At 43.6% G+C, this 20,734-nt stretch overlaps 1 protein-coding gene and 1 long non-coding RNA gene across 2 annotated transcripts in view; one reads left to right on the plus strand and one right to left on the minus strand.

The window, feature by feature from the left end:
- LOC141975653 (uncharacterized) overlaps positions 1–20,734 on the plus strand; it is a 75,611-nt gene that overhangs the window by 1,571 nt on the left and 53,306 nt on the right. The gene's annotated exons all lie outside the window — the stretch shown is intronic.
- Positions 7,403–20,734, minus strand: part of CR1 (complement C3b/C4b receptor 1 (Knops blood group)) — a 52,394-nt gene continuing 39,062 nt past the window's right edge. Inside the window, exons 28-40 of the mRNA XM_074936299.1 lie at positions 19,472–19,650; positions 18,721–18,903; positions 17,854–18,036; positions 17,093–17,275; positions 16,145–16,336; positions 15,801–15,897; positions 14,371–14,456; positions 13,651–13,833; positions 12,061–12,237; positions 11,260–11,442; positions 10,344–10,526; positions 9,486–9,668; positions 7,403–7,602 (exon numbers count right to left, since the gene is read on the minus strand). Of these exons, the coding sequence (XP_074792400.1) occupies positions 7,403–7,602; positions 9,486–9,668; positions 10,344–10,526; positions 11,260–11,442; positions 12,061–12,237; positions 13,651–13,833; positions 14,371–14,456; positions 15,801–15,897; positions 16,145–16,336; positions 17,093–17,275; positions 17,854–18,036; positions 18,721–18,903; positions 19,472–19,650 (2,212 nt within the window). The remainder of the gene's footprint in view (positions 7,603–9,485; positions 9,669–10,343; positions 10,527–11,259; positions 11,443–12,060; positions 12,238–13,650; positions 13,834–14,370; positions 14,457–15,800; positions 15,898–16,144; positions 16,337–17,092; positions 17,276–17,853; positions 18,037–18,720; positions 18,904–19,471; positions 19,651–20,734) is intronic.

Raw genomic sequence — 20,734 nt, forward strand, 5'->3', positions numbered from 1 at the left:
CCTCTTTAACATGCCAAAAGCATCTCACAAACCTAGGGTACTGTGTAAACACCCCAGGAAGAGGAAGTTCTGAAGGGAATCCAGATGCTTGGAAAATGTATGATGTCCTTTAGAGTCCCTAACTGTTGCTTGTATAAAACAGTGCACATTCATTGGAGACCCTGCAGTAGCCTGCATTAAGCATAGCAAGAAAGGGCTGCACACTGAACGCCAAAGCTTGAGCCCAGTGAAATCAAGGGGAGTTTTGCCAGTTAATCCTCTGGGACCAGAATTTAGACTTAAATCTACTCTCTTTGGTTTCAGCTGACAGTTTTTGGGGTTCATTTTTGAATCCTAAAAAGATGTCACTTAAGGCTTGCCTTTGTGAGGGAAATTGATTGGCACAGCTGTAGCAGAATAGCTTTTGGTGTAATTCCCTTGTGGACACTCATTGTGGAAGAATACTCTTACTTTCAAAGTAACTAGTTTGAAATAAACAATTATTCTAGAATAAAGTCACTTTTATTCCAGGACACAGTGAGGGGGAGTTATACTGGAATACAAGTGTTCTAGAACAGTCATTCTGCTATAGTTATGCTAGTCCGTTTTCCCCAGGTCAAAAAGCTATTAGGCTACTTCCCACTATCTGACGACCCCACTATCATTGTTACAAGTCTTCCCCTGGTAGCACAAGAGGCCTGGTTTGTGAAACTGCCCATTCTTAATCCCTGGATCAAGGACACAATGAGTCACAACACCTTCTTTGTACTGCAGGTGGCGTTCACAAATGCCTCCAATTAATGTATAATTGAGGGATTTTACAGAGATGCAAGATCAGTCCCTTTACTGGGTTTAAGGGAGGCATTTACTTCTTCACGTGCAGGTTCTTTTAATTGTAGTTCAGATTAGAAATTCAGGGTAGGAACCTCTGCCCAAAAATATGGCAAGGTCTCCGAAGATGGAGGCATCATCAGGATCTGCATCACAAAATTACCAAGATTGGTGAATTTACAGCAACACATTTTTAAAATCAATCTCCTTTCTAAACAAATATTTTCTCTTTTAGAGCACAACATTATAAATTGCAGACATTTTATACACAGCTTTTGATTTAAAAGCAGTATTTAAAAAGTTTAATCTGTAGTTTCACGTCCATGAAGTCATTTTAAAGTAAGTGATCCAAGAAGAAAAAATTAAATATTGAAGGCAAAATTTCATCTGAGTCTTATTTTTAGAGGGGTTAAAAATTACAAGGGGTTGTAAAAGAAGTTGATTGTATCTCTACTATAAGGTGAAGAACATTAAGTGCTGTGTCTTTGAAGAGCAAGTAAAAGGAAAGAGATACAGGGTTGGCAGTCATGAAGCCCTTTTATAAAATCTAGCAACTCCTCAAAATTAAGGTTCTTTTCACACACAGCCTTCCGAAACTTTTCAAGAAGACAGCTGTGGCAGTCTAATGAAGCATGCTCAGGAGGAAGTTCAGGGTTTTGTGCTTGCAATTTCTTATCAAGGCAGGCTCAGCAGCACTTGCGTCATCTCCTCTTCCTGGTGATAGATTGCTTAGTCAACTGGTCAGAAACAAGAAGTTCCATGAAAGGGAAAGAAGGCCAGAGCATAATCTGAGGAGTGAGCATCCTTGATGCTGCAGGGTGGTTGTTCATCTCAGAAGTCTGCATGCAAGACGTTTTCATGGACAAACAGCAGGAGGGCAGCCTAAAAGCTACAGTCTGGTGCTGTGTAAAGTTGAACTTCATGAACTAAACTGCTGCTATAAGGATCTAATGGAAGCAGCTGCATAACATCGTCAACTATATGCTATGGCTTTGCATTTTCCCCTAGAGAACTTCATTGCAAGAATGTAAATTACCCACAAAGAAGGTGAAGGAAATGCTTCCATGTTCTCCACGCAAAATGCACACCATGAGGAGAAGTGGTTTCCTGCCTGCAGAAAGGGATACATCAATGTTAAAACAAAACTTGGTTCTTCTATGCTCCTGCCAATCTTTAGAAACATTTTATTGCAATTTTATTACTTTCACTTGGACAAAAAGTAATCTTTTTTGAAATGTTTACATTTCCTGGGGAAAGATTGTCAGATCAGCCTACTTTTAAAAAAAAATCTGTTTACAAGTCAAAATAAATAGCACATTGTGAACTTGTTCATGTCAGAATGTATTTCATGCTGTATCATACACAATCATGAGGTAGTAGGTATATTTGAAGTATAAAGGCAGGTAGCTGTTGATGCCATTATGTTAAACGTCAGTATTCTGAAGAGAAGCAACACCAGCAAAAGTTGGTTTTCATTATGGACAGTGACAGCCACAGGACTACATGCAGATTCAACGGTAAGCGGAGCAGCCACCGCAACACACATTTAAGCAGACAGACCCAAAGAACTGTTTGAGCCTTATTCTAGAGTGGTTAGAAGTAAGTTGTATAGAGAGCAGATTTCCCCACAACTTTACAAACAAAACATGGTTTCTAAGGTGGGTAACATTTGACCCATGATTTCCATCTTCCTTTGTACTAGATGGAAACAGAATTAATGCAAGTAATGCTTCAGAACTGATTTTGTTGTACTACCTTCCAAAAAAGTGTTGTGACATTGCAAATGTGATCTGCTCGTTTGCTACAAACAAAAGGTTAGCCAAACCGGAAGTGTTTGTGTTTACAACAGGTGCTATTTTTATTCAAGAAACATAGGAGCAAGGAGACTGGGAGAAAAGTAGTCATTTTCCATTCAACATACAGTGTCTTTGCATTAGAGCAGTAATACTCAGATCTCTGTGGTTCAGGAGCCAAATTAGCAATCATTACCCAAAGAAGCCACAATAGTAGAAAATTATTATTCTCACAGCAAACAAGTTAATAACTCAGTGCAAGTTGGTAATTGGTTAACATAGTAAAAGCATCCTGATTGGTTAATAACTTAGGTGCTGCAAAGAACTACAGGAGACACATTAAAGAGCCACTTACAGCTCTCAAGCCTCAGTCTGAGTAACACTGCATTAGAGTAAGGTAGAGCTGACATCATTCACCACAATTTTGACATTTTTATGTTGAAGAAAGTGATTTAAAATAAGCCCCTACCTGCTATGGTGCAAATGAATTTTTTTGTTCAGTTATGTGGGCCAAAGGCATCCGGTACTTGCAGTTTTCATGTGTATAGTAATAGCTGAATGGTGAAGAGGAAAAATAAGTTACATTTTCAAAGGAAAACTCTAATTTAGTTTATTTTAAAAGGAGAGACTGGAAGTAAATTTATATTCAGCCTCAAAACTAATTTCAGAGTTTTATGGCTGCTGAAGTTTGGAAAGCTGATCTGAAGATATTTGAGATCTCACTGATACCATCAGAGGACACCAAGATTGATTAATTTACCAAGACGAAAGATGAGGAGGGTTCTTATATTAAAGTTGCCTGATTTAAGAGGGATGGTGTGAGGGGGGAGGGAAATCTTCATTTAAAGGTGATATGCAAAATAGGAAAAAAATAGGGCTTATGCCACTTTAATACTGTTTTGTTACATAGCCAAGCAGGCTCAAGGGTTTTATTATTAGAAATGCAGTTATTGGCAATTAGAGAACTAATAAGGCTATGGTGGGACACTGCAAAAGACTAAACATAGAGCAAGTGAGAGAGTGGAAAGGATTTTGGACCAGACTGTTTAAGACCCTTTATTTACAACTATTTAAGTCCATTGTCTGACTGACAGTTTGGAGAAGTGAGGGAAAGGGTTTTTGTATTTTTTTTTTTTTTTGTAATTTTTAAATACCTTCTGCTGCTGCAATTAAAGTTTGAGGGCTCACAATATATATTCTCAAAACTACTTCCATTCCTAGTCCCAGAAAACCTGAGAGAACCACGTTACATCGCTGATATTTCAAACATAAAAAAGCAGAAAAAACCCCCACAAACTTTACATCCTTTCCCTCCCTCTCTTCAAACTGTAGTATATTACAGAGATGCCCCCCCAAAAAAACAAAAACAAAAAACCCTTTCAGATCTAAAGGGGAAAAATCCATCATGGGCCTTATTTCTTTGTATCATGCTAATATCCTGGTGACAGAAGAATGTTTAGGGTTTGTTTATTTTTGTAAAAATACATTATAATAATGCTTCTTCCAGAGCAAAGAGATGAGGAGGGAGAGAAGTTTTTAAATATTATATAAAAAGATGGGTATGTGAAGAACACTAAACTATTACTACCTGCAGACTCACAAAATTACACTAGTGATTACCTGTTTCTCTTGTCCCATTGTTGCAAATGGAGATCATGAGTCATTTAATGAAATGTTTGGCCAGTATTAAACTGTGGAACCAAACAACAGTTCATACATATATTGAAATGAATGGAAATTTAGAAAAATCCCTCACCCTGCATTCTGCTTAGACATAATCCTCGAGATAATGATGGTAACCAGGAGAAGCAGCAGTGCCCCACCTGCGATCCCTGAGAGACAACAAGGAGAGAACTGAATTAGTCTGACAAATGGGCTTATGAAACACAGAAATAGTATTATTGGCCTTTGCAGATTTTTAATTAACTCTCAATATCCCAAGCAAAGTTAAGAGGTCATGGTATTCCTCTATCTGTACCCACAAGGGTTTCTGAATCCTGAGTTATTGTCTGTGTTTACAAAGTTAACATTTCATACTGTGTCCTTTTCAGATTTTGATCTTTAGGCAAAGTCATAACATTACTACATTCAAAAAGTTCACTGTGAATAAGACCACCTATTAGTATTTAAGTATAATATGTGGATTCATAGTGGCACAAGCAAAAGGAGATTTACACCATGCACAAATGGGTCACGATTCACAACCCAGTATCTAAAACCGAGAGCACTTCAGACTGCTTGAAATGATGAGATCAGCTATGTTCCAGTATATGAAAAACCCAAGCTACTGCACCCCTGTGGCATGTTAGTGTAGATGCTACCTATCCATTTGTGTACGTAATTTACCTCCCCAAAAGGTGCTAGCCAGGTCAACGGCAGAATTCTTCCATTGATCTTGCGCTGTCTATGCAGGGACATAGGTCAGCTTACCAACTCCATTCAGGTGTGGATTTTTCATACCCCTTACCAACACAGTGAAACTGAGCTAATTTTTTAGGCTAGTCCAGACCTGAGCCAGGTGCTCTAGGGAGGAAGCCCTGCAGCAGACTTGCAGAATGCTAACAAAGCTGACAAAAATCCTAGCCCAAGTGGCTTTGGCGCATACTGTTTTTAGACATAAAACAGTTGTTGGGTTCTAGACAATGGAATCTCAAGCCTTAGGGAACTCCACCAGGAAGTGAGGTTTTTAAAGAGTCTGATTATGGAGGTACTGTACTTTTCCTGGTTCACATGCAGTCTTATGGAGAAGCAAAGGTTTGAAAGCTGGGAAACTGACTCTATAACAGATTTCAGAGTAGCAGCTGTGTTAGTCTGTATCTGCAAAAAGAAAAGGAGGACTTGTGGCACCGTAGAGACTAACAAATTTATTTGAAAATAAGCTTTCGTGAGCTACAGCTCACTTCATCGGATGCATTCAATGGAAAATACAGAGGGGAGATTTATATACACAGAGAACACGAAACAATGGGTGTTACCATAAAGAAGGTTTAGAAACAATGGGCCAGATGTTCAACTAGGGTAAATCAGCATAGGTCCACTGAAGTCAGTGGAGCTATTTCTGTCTACCCCAGCTGTGAATCTGACCCCAGGTCTTTTTAGTAAACTACTTACCGAGGACTACTGAGATGAAGTTATAGGAACCTAGAATTGGGGGTAGAGAGGGGAAAAAAAATTGAACTACTATAATATGAAATGAATCACAGCCACATGATTTCTTCAAAAATATTTATCCAAACATTTTCTGTATCAGGCATGTTAGATTTTATTGGTGAGAGCTAGAAAGCAAAATTTATTAAAAGTCCTCCCCATATTGCCAGCTATATAGAAAGGCCCTTGCAACTTTTAAAGGGAGATAAACCACTGTAACCCAATCGCCTCCTCCAGCACAAGAGAAAGCTCAGCATTGTATTGACTGGCTGAGCAAGAAAGAAGCTCTTTCAGTTTACCTGCTAAATCAACCACATATCAACTGTGAGGGTCTTGGGTAGGGTGACCAGATGTCCCAATTTTTGGGTCTCTTTCTTATACAGGCTCCTATTACCTCCCACCCCCTGTCCCGATGTTTCACATTTGCTGTTTGGTCACCTGAGTCTTGGGAGCATGTCACACACACACACACACACAGTGAGTTAAGCTGGAAGGACAAAGCTGTTGCTTAGAGAACTGCCTTTTACTGATAGGGAGAAATATTTTAAGTAGAGAATAAGACATATTTTGAAAACTCCAACCTAAATGCAGTGAGTTTTACACAGAATAACATAACAAAAGCCATGGTTGTAACACTGATTGGTGGTCTCTACACAGTCAAAAAAACTCAAACCATATTAGGATATCATATTACATTTTAGACAGGCCTCAAGTTGAGAGAGTTTGATTTTTACCTTCCCATATTTAGGGCCTGTCTACACACAAAAATCACACTGGTTTAAGTTAAATCAGACTTTAAATCAATTTAGGTAACTGGGGGCAAGCCCCTGTGTAGGCATGCTTTTATCTCTTTGAAAATTCTTATCTTAGTTGAGCTTGCATTCATAATTTATAGGTGCAGGCTACACTGATATAAGCCAGGTTGGAATTGCTTTGAATGCCCACACACAAAGTTGCAATAGTATGATTAAATCTGCTTTAAAAAAAAAAAAAAAAGCACCTTTAGTTAAGCCCTTGCAACTGTGTGTGGGGATCAGGAATTAGAAACAACTAATGCAGATATGTTCAGGAGACATATACACATTGAGTTCATTTTGTGTAACTGTGTAGCTTTGTTCAAATAAAAATCTGAAAACCTTACATACAATCTCTTTTCCATCCCAGACAGGTGTTGTCTGCACAGCCAAAGATACATTTTATCTTGTCTGCACACAAACTTGCACTGGTTTAACTAAATTGGGTTTAAAAAAAGACCTGTCAAGCGTTGGAAATCTCTATGTAAAGCAGGCCTCAAAATAGACAGGGGGTTTGTGTTGCAGATTCTGCAAAGGGCAAATCTTATTTCAACCTCTATTGTCATTTGACCACTAGGTGGAAACCTAACACAGGGCATGAATTTTTCCCATTTATTCTATACATACTGGATCTACAGACTGGTACAGGTTTCAGAGTAGCAGCCGTGTTAGTCTGTATCCGCAAAAAGAAAAGGAGGACTTGTGGCACCTTAGAGACTAACCAATTTATCTGAGCGTAAGCTTTCGTGAGCTACAGCTCACTTCATCGGATGCATTCAGTGGAAAATAACACTGAATGCATCCGATGAAGTGAGCTGTAGCTCACGAAAGCTTACGCTCAAATAAATTTGTTAGTCTCTAAGGTGCCACAAGTCCTCCTTTTCTTGAGACTGGTACAGGAGGATCCCAGGTAAAGTCATGTTGGCACTGTATCAGACTGCTGCCTTCCAGCACATAACCGTTGTCACATTCCAGAGTAACATTAGTTCCAAATTGATATGTAGTTCCCGCTACTGCCTTCTTGCTACCTTGAACTTCTGGGAATGCACATTTGATCTCTGAAATAAAGGTCAGCAAAAACAGTATTTCAAGACGAGGAAGAAAGTATGTTGCAGAAGATGTGATTGCAATTTTTTTAGGTGTAATCAGGGCCATCGCTAGGAGGTGTGGGACTGACCCCACCAGGCCAAATGCACCAGTCTGCAGGGCCCCCAAAGGACGGGGCCCGGAGCGATCGCCCCAATTCGCTATACCCAAGGCATGGCTCTGGGTGTAGTTATATTCACTTATGAAGGTGACAAGAACAAACATGTAATCCTACCACTGTACCAAGGTGTAATTTGCTGCCTGGTCGCTGGAGGAATGCAGACATACAGGGCAAAATCCTAGCCCACTGAAGTCAGTGGGAGTTCTACCAGGATTTCAACTCATAGTCTGTTTCAGTCTTTAGTTTTTATGCACTCTCTCAGTACTGCATTGAAGAGCACAACACAGCAGGAGAATGACTTCAGGCTCTTCAGGGCAGGCAACTGCCATTTCATTTTTAGTTGGTTTGCGGGGGAAAAACACATTAAGTCATTTCTGTCCTGAACGTTTTGTAGAACAGCGCAAGCATGACAGGACAAAATCAGAAAGGCTAAGGAACAAAATGAATTACACATAGCAAGGGACATAAAAGGAAAAATGAAGAGGTTCTTTAAATACATTAGGAGCAAGGAGAAAGACAACGGAAATTGTAGGTCATCTACATAGTGGGGAAGGAGAACTAATTGATGACATCAAGAAGGTTCAGGTGTTTAATGCCTATTTTGCTTCAGCCTTCACTAAAAAAGTTAATGGTGACCAGATACTCAACATAATATTAACAAGAAGAAGGAAGGATCACAAGTCAAAACAGGGAAAGAACAGGATAAAGAATATGGTCTAGATTAATTTACTATAAGGTAGGTGCAAAACTGGTTGAAAGACCGTACTCAAAGAGTAATTATCAATGGTTTGCTGTCGAACTGGGAGGGCATATCTAGTGGGGTCCTGCAGGGGGTCAGTGCGCTCGGTCTGGTACTAATCAAAATTTGCATTAATGACTTGGATAATAGAATGGAGAGTATGCTTATAAAATGTGCAGATGCCACCAAATTGGGAGCGGTGTGAGCAATTTGGAGGACAGGATTAGAATTCAAAGTGACCTTGACAAACTCGAGAATTGGTCTGAGACCAACAAGATGAGAGTCAATAAAGACAATTGCAAAGTACTTCACTTTAAAAGGAAATCAAATGCACAACTACAAAATGTGGAGTAATTGGCTGGAGGTTTCTCTGCTCCCTGAAGTATTTAAACCATGATTTGAGGACTTCAGTAGCTCAGGCATAGGTAGGGGTTTACTACAGGAGTGGGTGGGTGAGATTCTGTGGCCTGCATTGTGCTGGAGGTCAGACTAGATGATTCTAATGGTCCCTACTGACCTCAAAGTCTATGAGTCTATATGTGGTAGTACTGATTAAAAGAATTCGGGGGTTATAGTGGAACACAGATTGAATATCAGATCCACATACTCATTTTCAGTCGTGCCTAACAACAGTGAGGCAAAAAAACAACAGAGGTAAAGTTACTGACCTACCTTCCCCTCCATCACATTTACATCCCCCCAAAATACCTTTAACTTCATTTTATTAGTATTTCTACACTATTCCATCTTCCTGCTGACACTCAGGGAGCCGCGTTCTCCACCAGCATCAGCACGCAAGTTCTACTGAAGTCAACTGAGCTTCTTGTGCTGGCAGTAATTTTATCCCTGTGTGTCTTCCTGGGGGATCTATTCCCAGCTGTGAATTTTGTTGCATTAGCTGGTGTGTTTGAACATTCTTTCTTGCATTTTAAATCCCGTTGGGTGACTGACACACCTACAACCAAAGGGAACAAGCCAACCGAAAATCCATTCACCTTCACATAGAGGAGAAGGGTGGCTCCAAGTTCCAGATGTGGTACAATAGATGGAAGCCTCTCCACGGAGGGCGTAGCCGGGGTCACAGCTGTAGTTCACATATGCTCCACTGGGGAAAGCTGCCAATGGCTTGCCATTGTGCTTCCCTTTGACGATGACCGGAGGTGGGGGACACAGCAACACTAACGGGGGGAGAGGGGATGCAGAATATTTCAGGGAAAATCTGAATCCTGTTCAAGAAGAGCATAAAATAGGCTGGTCTCCAGGAGGGGGGAAAGCCCAGGATGCCTGTGTTGTGTCAAACCCTGCATCGCAGTGGTGATGCAACACATCCAAAAAGGATTAAATATCACCGACCTCGATTCCCCTTCACCCCGGAACTCAGATTTTCCCAATCTGCTACTTTTCGGACCCTAGAAATCTCCCTTCACTCCCTTAAGAATCCAAAATATAATTTGTGGAGAGTGGGACGAGTTCTGCTGTTTTGTGTTTCCATTCACAGCTTTAGGATGCTCAGTGAGACAGACCATTGCCAGATCTCTCCCTGTCAGGAGGGCAGGGCAGGATGCAGGGGATCAGCTATCACAGGGACGAGCACAGTCAAAAGATTAGGGGGTGGACGGATATTTGTATGTTCCCCATTCTCAGCTGAAAAGTGACCCCAGGATTCAAAGGACGTTTTTTTTTTTTGCATCCAGACACATCCCTACCAGATATTGATCATCTCAGTTACTCAGGAGACAACACCGATTCACACAACGTGAGTCCTGACTGGTGGGATTCAGGCTTTGGCCCCAGGCAGAGAGGCTCGGGCTTCGATCTCAGTTACTCAGAAGTCAGCCTAGATTTTCTCTTACCCTGTGTGCAGGCTGGAACAGGAGGATCCCACATTCCGTCATCTCGGCACTGAATCTGATGGCTGGCATTCAGGGTGTAGCCAGGATCACATTCAAACCTAACCGTGTCCCTGGGTCTGTAGACAGGTCCATGTCCAGCTACTTTTCTTCCATTCTGGATTGCTGGGGCGATGCAGAGAACCTCTGAAATTGAAAAGGTGCAGAAGGCGTCAGCCTGCCCGGCAAGCAGTGCTGTTCAGTGGGCGCTTGGCACCTGTGTTCTGCACTGGCTGCCTACCAGTTTATGGGGAGAGTTTATGGTGTTGCTTTTAACCTCTCCACTGCAAACACTATCGTGCAAGCCTGCCTAAAACCACATCCCACGGGGTACCATACTGCTCCTCTCATGGTGGATAGAGGCCCCAGAGGGATCCCTCTCAGTGACAGAGAGATCAGGGCTGGCGGGAGAGCTTCCTGTGAGGGACCCTCAATTTGGAGCCTACTCCTTGTCCTTGCTGTTAGACAGTACAGGCCTGTTGGCCTTTAGGGGACACACTGCAAATCTTTCCTGTTCACTCAGCATGTAGCAGGGGTAGAGATTGGAGGCAGAGGTTTGTGTGTCTGCTGTGTGTGTGAGGGGAGCGTGAATATTAGTTTCTAGTTTTTGTAATTCATGTAAAGTGTGGTTAGGGTTTCAGACAGATGCTTTTAAAAATATTTTCCTCGTGAGTATATATCTGTGCATACGCACGTAGGAGTGCGGAGTGTGCATACAATGCCTTTATTTTCAAAAGCATTTATTTCATCTTGAGTCTAATTAAATGGAGCTTTAATTCCCTGCTATTAATTCTGTTGCACTGGTGAGCTTGTCTTTTGAGTTAAAACCTGTTGTAGGAGCTTCTTCCTCTTAGTTCTAGGTAACAGAAAATAAATGCACCTTCACACTGAGGAGGGGGAGGGCTCCATGTTCCAGATGCCGCACAATAAATTGATGCCTGCCCATTAAGAGAATAGCCGGGCTCACAGCTGTAATTTACGGACGTTCCAGTGGTGAACACTGCCAAGGCCCGGACGCTGGGCTTCCCATTGGTGATGGCTGGAGGAAAGGAACACTGCAGCACTACAGGGAGGGAAGAGAGTCTTAACTGAACCAGAGCTCATGCAGGCTAATTTATAGGAGGGAAAAGATCCACATGCTCATTTTGAGTTGTACCCAACACGACAGCAGTAACCCTAACGCACACCAGGGTAAAGCTACCTATCTCCATTCCCTCGACCTCATTCACATCCCCCCATATACCTATGGAGCGTGATGACTCAGTCATGCTTCTTGACACCTACAGACATGTTCTCAGCCATCTTAGTAAGGCTCCAACAGTTATTTCCATTGTTTATTTTGTGTTTACATTGAGAATTCTGCCACTTTGGAACCATTCATTGGTTGGATGGCTAGTTGGGTGGGGCCTTCTCTAAGTTCCCTTAACTTGGGAGGGAGGTTAAGTGGGAGAACCTGGCCAGGACTCAGTTCTTCAGGGATCTTTTCGGAGAGTGGAAAAGCCCAGATACTTTGGAGAGGAGCATGGGAAACACTGGGATAGCAACACAGATATTTGCATTTCCCTTTTCAGATCTCAAACTAATCCCACAGTCCTTTTGGCCTTCCGGCTCAGCCCTGCCAGATCTGACTCATCACAACAGGATCAAAGATGATCAACCTCAAAGCCTTAGTCACACTTACATCTTTCACAGACAGGGACAGGAGGATCCCATCTACCATCATCTTGGCACTGAGTCTCAGGGCTGCCGCTCATGGTGTAACCAGGGTCGCATTCGAACACAACCATGTCGCTGGGTCTGTAGGCACGCTGTACCCCATTTGTTCTTCCATTCTCCACTTCTGGGCTTACGCACGTGGCTGAAAGGGAAAGCATAACAAACCCTTTAGACTCTAATGCACTTGTGGGATGAAATGGGCAGTTTACCCACTGAGCCATTTCCTTTCACAAGTCTTTTACTTCACTTTCATAAGTATTTCTACATTCTCACATCCTCTCACATCCTCTGTAGCAATTCTTTCAGCATGAACATTACCCAGCTGCACTCACAGAACCATTCACCACTGGTACAAGTGGATGCAATACCACTGAACTTAAAGGAGCTCCTCTTGCCAACAGTGACTTTGGCCCATGTCTCTCACTGGAAGTTTAGTTTCCAGCTGTGGAATTTGCTGAATTGGTGGCTTGTCTCAAAGTTCTTGTGGTGTCTACTTAAATCCTTTTGTGTGTCTGACGCACCGAGCGATAGGGAAGCAGCAAACAGAACAGAAACGCACCTTCACATTGAGTGTGGGGGTTGCTCCAAGGTCCAGACACTGTACAATGAAATGATGTCTCCCCAAGAAGGGAGTAGTCAGGATCACAACGGTAATTTACAAACATCCACCACCCAGAAAAAATATCGGCCTCCTTAAAGCATCTCAGTTGGACAACCAAAATCCACTGGACAATTTAGGTTCACTATTTAGTGTCTAACATTGCAAGAGCTAACGGCCGATTGCTTTTCTGAATCTTTTACTCATTTGTAACACTCTCATCCCCACCCCATTATAGAAAAGAGCTTGACTGAAAGACCAGTGTGAGGGGGAAAATCAGAAGTTAGTTCATGATTATTCCACGTGCAGGAACTAGAGGCCATATTCCACCTCCAAAGGAAGAGTGAAAAGCGTGTGTAGTTACTGGAAGGACTGCTCATAATTGATAAAAATAGTGAAATTCAGCAGAGGAAGCAGAAGTACCACCCGCAAAAGCTGCGGTGGACCAAGAAGTTATTGAATATCATCTTCTAAATCACTTCCAGTTCCCATTTCAAGATGGGACAGACATGAGGATCCTGAGCAGAAGAAGATAAAAGTGCTCTGCTTTCACCTTTATGGTACAGTAATTCCCCTCAGCAGACCCATAGCTCTTGCCAACTTGAGTCACTTCTCACAGCTGGTGCAGTTGGAGGAATCCTGACCCCCAAATGCATTGTGGGAAAGCACAAGGATTGCAATAAAACAGAAGGGACAAAATAACTCATCCCCACTGCTCTCGGAGCCCTGCCAGCACCGCCCCCAACCTGGTTCATTTCTTATCCTCTACGTCTCTTCCTAACAACTGGGACCGTCCACCTCTCCCCTCAAACCAGTCTGTAAAGTCTCTGGATTTGAGGCAAGCAGCAGGCAGGACAGATCCAGACGGGGTTAGCGTTGAAGGTGCTCGCGGATCAGACAGACGGGAAACCTGTTTCTAGATGCAGAATACAAACAAATCAGAGTTTTGACACTTGCCTGGCTCACAGACTGGCAGAGGTGGATCCCACGTGTCATCAGTTTGGCACTGACTCAGACTGTGACCCTTCATGGTGTAGCCGGGATCGCACTCAAAGGTAACACTGTCATTATATAAATAGACATGTCTATCACCAGATACTCTTCTTCCATTCTGGATTTGTGGGGCTGGGCATCTAACCTCTGAAAAAGAAACGCTTTAGCTGAAACACAGGGCCAGAGAGGAAGAAAAACATCTTCGCAGCCTAGACAGCTCTCAAGCCTTTTTTAGGCTCTCAAGATTTTCCCTGTAACTTGTTGCACTAGCCTATATTATTCCTACTTGAAACTGCAGATTGTTGTGGGAAATGTGGAGGGCCACCCTGTGAGGAGGAGATGGAGATACACTGGTAACAGCGTAGGTCCCTTCATGGCAACTTTGCAAGGGTTCTCTCCTCAAGCAGTGTCCTGTGTACAATCCTCCTCATGCCTATAACCCTGAGAGGCTCTTGTGGTTAAAGTCCTGGCTCGGGACTTGGTGATCTGGATTAAATTTTTGGCTGTGCCACTGACCAACTCCATGTATCATCCAGATAACTCACTAATCTCTGTGCCTCATTTCTCCCTCTGTAAAGTGGAGATTATAATTCTTTCCTCCCTCTTAATTAACATTTGTGAGGCAAGCAGAAAAGAGAGAAGAGGGCACATAACCACATGGACAGACAATTGTGACCTACTTACGCTCACAAATGGGATCACCACCACTCCATGCAACATGCATGCCAGAAATCTCACATCGTCTGTAAGGCTGTCCAATCAACCGGTGCCTGGAGTTAGGCAAAGGGGGTTATTAGTTCTTACCTATTCCTTTGGTATATGAGTTCTCCTGTGAAGCTCAATTATTTGTGAAGCTCTTCTCCCCAGCCACAGCAGATGGGGACCAACACCACTGACTACTGAGTGATGATCATAAGAGAAAAGGCTCCTTGCCAACTCAGAACTCCCCAGCCTTCTGTAGAATTACACCACGGAACAGAATCCAGTGTAGGCCCAATGAGCTGGCATTCTTTGAGCCAGGGGATCCAAATGTCCTTCCTGTGCCCTCAAGTCCTACTTACCACATCAGCAGAATCATTCTCCTCCATGGAATCACAAGCCATACGCAAACAAGTAACAACATTTTCTCCCAGCACTTTCTGGCAGGTTGCTGGCGGAGGGGTATTATTATGCCTGATCGAGAGGGGTTTTGATTTTCTCATAACCGATGAGATAAGTTTTTGAGGGAGTGGGCCAGGCAGACCCAGCTGGGGTCTGGCTAGCTTGAGATAATTAAATTAAGTCAATCATGACTGTTGTAATGCATGCAGAAGTAACACCCCACCCCAGCAGAGAGGTCCAAAACACAGACGCTATACAGCAAACCTCAGCTGAGCTGGCTCTGGAGTTCAGCAGCCAGCTGTCGTTACAGGCAGTGTCAGTGAAATGAGACTTTCTGTGGTCACAGGTTCTTCCCTTTCGCCCCCACATAGGACATGCTCTACAAGTGCACAAGCCAGCGCTACAGCTGCAGACCTTTGTTTCTCAGACCCCTGAAGCACAGTCCTCATCTTCAAATGGAGAGGGCATATGACGCCCTCTTCTGCCACTGTATCCCCAGCATTCTCACTCGGGCACCTTCCCCGGCAGGGTTTCCCTTTGGAGACACCTCATCAGTCTGGCAGGTGGGCAGTTAGTCAGTGATAACCCTTCCACCCAACTCCATATGGGAAAACAGCCAGATCCAATTATTCAGAAGAAGAACTGTTCCCATGTCCAAGCAGGGGTAAAATCCAAGAGATTCCAAGGTTTGCCCTGGTCACTTGGATCCTACTCTCCACAGGAGACATCTGTGCTCAGCCAGCACGTGCAGGCAGAGCATTCAGCTGGCCAAAACTGCAACTAAAGTTTGTACAATCAATGGCAGAGCATGAATGAAGAAAAGAGGGAGACTTATTCCAATCTGTCTTTCCTCGCATATAAAAATTATATTGATTGAGCCAAGAAGATGGAGGGCTGCTTTAGTATGGAAGAGTAAACTGCTTTCAGGAGTTGGGAGAATATGAGGATATCCATTTGTGTTCCACAGCTATAAGCGAAGCACAAGTAGTCAGCTCAGGCAGTCTGAAACTTACCCTTCTTCACACGTGAAGTTGACGGTTGACCCAAAATGGATATCTGTTACAATAACTCTGCCGTTCTCCGGCTCTCCTGGATGACCACACGATTTCTCTGATAGAGAACAAGGCTAGGATTAGGATGCTCTCTTTCAGTGCAACAATGATCCCAGGGATCTGTCCATATTTAACACACTCCACAAAGAAGACATTTAGAAGGCCCAGAAAAGGCACAGCTAGAGAGAACTTTACGAATGACTATTAACTATTTAAAGGCACATTAGTTGTGTCCACGCTGCAAAATGTTAAGGCCATTAAGACCTTTACTGAACAATGGAAACAAAATTCATAATGATATTCACTTTTACAGAACTTGAGTGCTTCTGACCATGTTCGATTTTCAAGGCATGTAACAGTGGATTGCATATGCGGGTGTCTACTGTATCCAGGCCGGCAAGTATAGTTTATAGTCTTCCCAACAGGAAAGGAAGACTGATTTTTATACTCGCTCTTCAGCTCAGCAAAGCTTAACCTCGTTGGGACTCCACAGCCCTCTAGGAAGAAAGGAAATACATATGAGAAAAAAAGAACCATATCTACTCTGCTGGCATGTACCACGTCAGGTGCAGGTAGATACAACAACAGTTACAGAGAAACAACTGCAGATCTGCTTTATAAATATTCTTCCAGGTGTTACACTAGGATTGAAGCCGAGGGAAAGAGAACGATGAGACAAAGGTGCTAATGCAACAAAATCCATAGCTGGAGACCGAATCTCAAATAACACACACACACGGCCAAACTTACCACTGGCACAAGAATCTCTATTTCCGAATCAACTAAAACAACATATGCACCTGCCCTGTTTACCTCAGGTCCTAATATCCATCCTTGGGCTGCCCTACTCCCAGGATGCTAAAATGTGCCATTTTTCAGTAGTACTGTCAGCGAAAGACGAAAGGGTCCCAATCGTGGGTTCTGGCCTGAAAGAATATGACTCTATAGGTTCAGCAATGCCCAACGGAATTAATATCCACATAGAGCATCATCTGTTAAAGGACTCAAGCCCTTCACAAACTGATACGACATCCCATTGATTCAAGATACTTAAGTTCTCTCTTACTCTCATTGAGCGGCTGAGGCTGAGCTTCTTGTGCCGGCAGAGATTATAGCCCTGTGTGTGTCCCTGGGGATCTATTCCCAGCTGTGAATTTTGTTGCATTAGCTGGTGTGTCTGAACATTCTCTCTCTCGTTATCAATCCTGTTGGGTTACTGACAAAAGGAAGAAGCCAACCGAAAATCCATTCACCTTCACATAGAGGAGAAGGGTGGCTCCAAGTTCCAGATCTGGTACAATAGATGGAAGCCTCTCCACGGAGGGCGTAGCCAGGTTCACAGCTGTAGTTCACATATGTTCCACTGGGGAAAGCTGCCAAAGGCTTGGCATTGTGCTTCCCTTTGACGATGATCGGAGGTGGGGGACACAGCAACACTAACGGGGGCAGAAGGGATGAAGAATATTTCAGGGAAAATCTGAATCCTGTTCAAGAAGAGCATAAAATAGGCTGGTCTCCAGGAGGGGGAAAAGCCCAGGATGCCTGTGTTGTGTCAAACCTTGCATCGCACTGGTGATGCAACACATCCAAAAAAGATTAAATATCACCAACCTCGATTCCCCTTCACCCCGGAACTCAGATTTTCCCAATCTGCTACTTTTCGGACCCTAGAAATCTCCCTTCACTCCCTTAAGAATCCAAAATATAATTTGTGGAGAGTGGGACGAGTTCTGCTGTTTTGTGTTTCCATTCACAGCTTTAGGATGCTCAGTGAGACAGACCATTGCCAGATCTCTCCCTGTCAGGAGGGCAGGGCAGGATGCAGGGGATCAGCTATCACAGTGACGAGCACACTCAAGAGATTAGGGGGTGGGATGATATTTGTATGTTCCCCATTCACAGCTGAAAAGTGACTCCCGGATTCAAAGGATGTTTATTTTTTTGCATCCAGGCACATCCCGACCAGATGTTGATCATCTCAGTTACCCTGCAGTCAACCTTGATTCACACTCACCCTGTGTGCAGGCTGGAACAGGAGAATCCCAGTTTCCGTCATCTTGGCACTGAATCAGACGGCTGCCGTTTAGGGTGTAGCCAGGATCACATTCAAACCTAACCATGTCCCTGGGTCTATAGATAGGTCCACGTCCAGCTACTTTTCTTCCATTCTGGATTTCTGGGGCGATGCAGAGAACCTCTGAAATTGAAAAGCCGCAGAAGGCATCAGCATGCACTGGCATGCACTGCTGTTCAGTGAGCGCTTCGCACCTGTGCTCTGGACTGTCTGGGAAGAGTTTATGGTGTTGCTTTTAACCTCTAAAATGCAAACAGTATAGCCCAAGCCTGCCTAAAACCACATCCCACGAGGTACCCTACTGCTCCTCTCGTGGTGAATAGAGTCCCCAGAGTAATCCCTCTCAGTGACAGAGAGAGCAGGGCTGGTGGGAGAGCTCCCTGTGAGGTACCCTCATTTTGGCACCATGGTCTTTAACAATACTGGCCTGTTCGCCTTTGGGGGACACACTTTCCTCTTTACTCGCATGTAACAAGACAAGAGTGGGGATAGTGTGCCTGTCTGTGAGTGTGAGGGGAGTGTGGAGATTAGTTGCTAGTGTTTCTAATTTATGTCAAGGGTGCCTCGGGTTTCAGACAGCTGCAGCTTTTAATGTTTCACGAATGTGGTGTGTATGTATGCACAGGAGTGCAGAGTTTGCATACAGCACATTTATTTTCAAAAGCATTTATTTCACCCTGTGTCTAATTATACGGAGTTTTAATTCCTTGCTGTTAAATTAGTTGCACTTGTGACCTTGTCTTTTGAGTTACATTCTGTGGTAGGAGCTTCTTCCTCTTAGTTCTAGGTAACAGAACATAAACGCACCTTCACACCGAGGAGGGGGAGAGCTCCAGGTTCCGGATGCCGAACAATAAATAGATGCCTGCCCAGTTACGGAGTAGCCAGGCTCACAGCTGTAATTTACAGACATTCCACTGGTGAACACTGCCAAGGCCTGGCCACTGGGCTTCCCGTTGGCGATGGCTGGAGGAGAGACACACTGCACCGCTGCAGGGAGGGAGGAGAGCTTTAACTGAAGCAGAGCTGATGCAGGCTGATCTCCAGAAGGGAAAATATCCACATGCTTGTGTTGAGTCATGCCCAACACAACAGCAGTGAGACAAATGCAGATCACATACCTCCATCCATTCACATCCCCCCAAATGCCTATAAAGAATGATGACTCAGTTATGCTTCTTGTAACCCCCAAACATTTCCCAGATGCCTAAGTAAGGGTCCAAGAGCCATTTCCACTCTATATTTTGTGTTTATATGGGAAATGCTGCCACTTTGGGACTATTTATTCGTTGGTAGGGCCCACCCACAAGTTCCCTTAACTTGGGAGGGAGGTTAAGTGGATAAAACGGACCAGGACTCAGTTTTTCAGGGATCTTTTTGGAGAATGGAAAAGCCCAGATACAATGGAGAGGAACACAGGGAACACTGGGATAACTAAACAGATATTTGCATTTCCCTTGTCAGATCTCAAACTAATCCCACAGTCCTTTTGGCCTCCCGGCTCAGCCCTGCCAGATCTGACTCATCACAATGGGATCAAAGCCTTAGTCACACTTACATCTTTCACAGACAGGGACAGGAGGATCCCATCTACCATCAGCTTGGCACTGAGTCCTAGGGCTGCCACTCAAGGTGTAACCAGGGTCACATTCAAACACAACCATGTCTCTGGGTCTGTAGGCAGGCTGTACCCCATTTGTTCTTCCATGCTCCACTTCTGGGCTTACGCATGTTGCTGAAAGGGAAAGCATAACAAACCCTTTAGACTCTAACGCAGGCGTGGGATGGAATGGACTGAACCATTTCCTTTGGCAAGTCTTTTACTGTAGTTCAATTTCATAACTATTTCTATACTATCACATCCTGTTGTCACTTTTATCAATTCTTTCAGCATGAACATTACTGAGCTGCACTCGCAGAATCCATCACCACTGTTCCAAGTGGATGCAATGCCACTGAACTTAAAGGAGCTCCTCTTGTCAGCAGTGACTTTAGCCCGTGTGTTTCATTGGAGTCCATAACTGTGAAATTTGCTGAATTGGTGGCTTGTCTCAAAGTTCTCATGGTCTCAATTTAAACCCTCGTGTGTGTCTGACACACCAAGCGAGGCAAAGGGAAGCAACTAACAAAACAGAAACGCGCCTTCACATTGAAGGAGGAAGCAGTTCCAAGCTGCAGACACTGTACAATGAAGTTATGTCTCCCCAAAAAGGGAGGAGCCAGGATCACAATGGTAATTTACAGACACTCATCACCCACCCACCCAGCCCCAAAAATCAGGCTACTTTAAGCATCTTATTTTAGTCAACCAAAAATCACTGGACAATATCGGCTCACTATTCAGTGCGTTATATTGCAAGTACTTAATGCCTGTTGTTTTTTATGAATCTTTAACTCATTTGTAACAATCTTGTCCCCACCCCATTACAGAAAAGAGCTTGACTGAAATACCAGTGTGAGGGGGAAAAACAAAAAATGGTTCCATGATTATTCAGCGTACAGGAACTAGAGGGTCGTATTCCACCTTCATAAGAACATAAGAACGGCCATACTGGGTCAGACCAAAGGTCCATCCAGACCAGTATCCTGTCTACCGACAGTGGCCAATGCCAGGGTCACTCACTCTGGGGCACCTAACAGGTAATGATCAAGTGATCTCTCTCCTGCCATCCATCACCCGCCTCTGACAAACAGAGGCTAGGGACACTGTTCCTTACCAATCCTGGCTAATAGCCATTAATTGACTTTACCTCCATGAATTTAACCAGTTCTTTTTTAAACCCCGTTATAGTCCTAGCCTTCACAACCTCCTCAGGCAAGG

The sequence above is a fragment of the Natator depressus genome, chromosome 21 (genome assembly GCF_965152275.1).
Source record: "Natator depressus isolate rNatDep1 chromosome 21, rNatDep2.hap1, whole genome shotgun sequence".
NCBI lineage: Eukaryota > Metazoa > Chordata > Testudines > Cheloniidae > Natator > Natator depressus.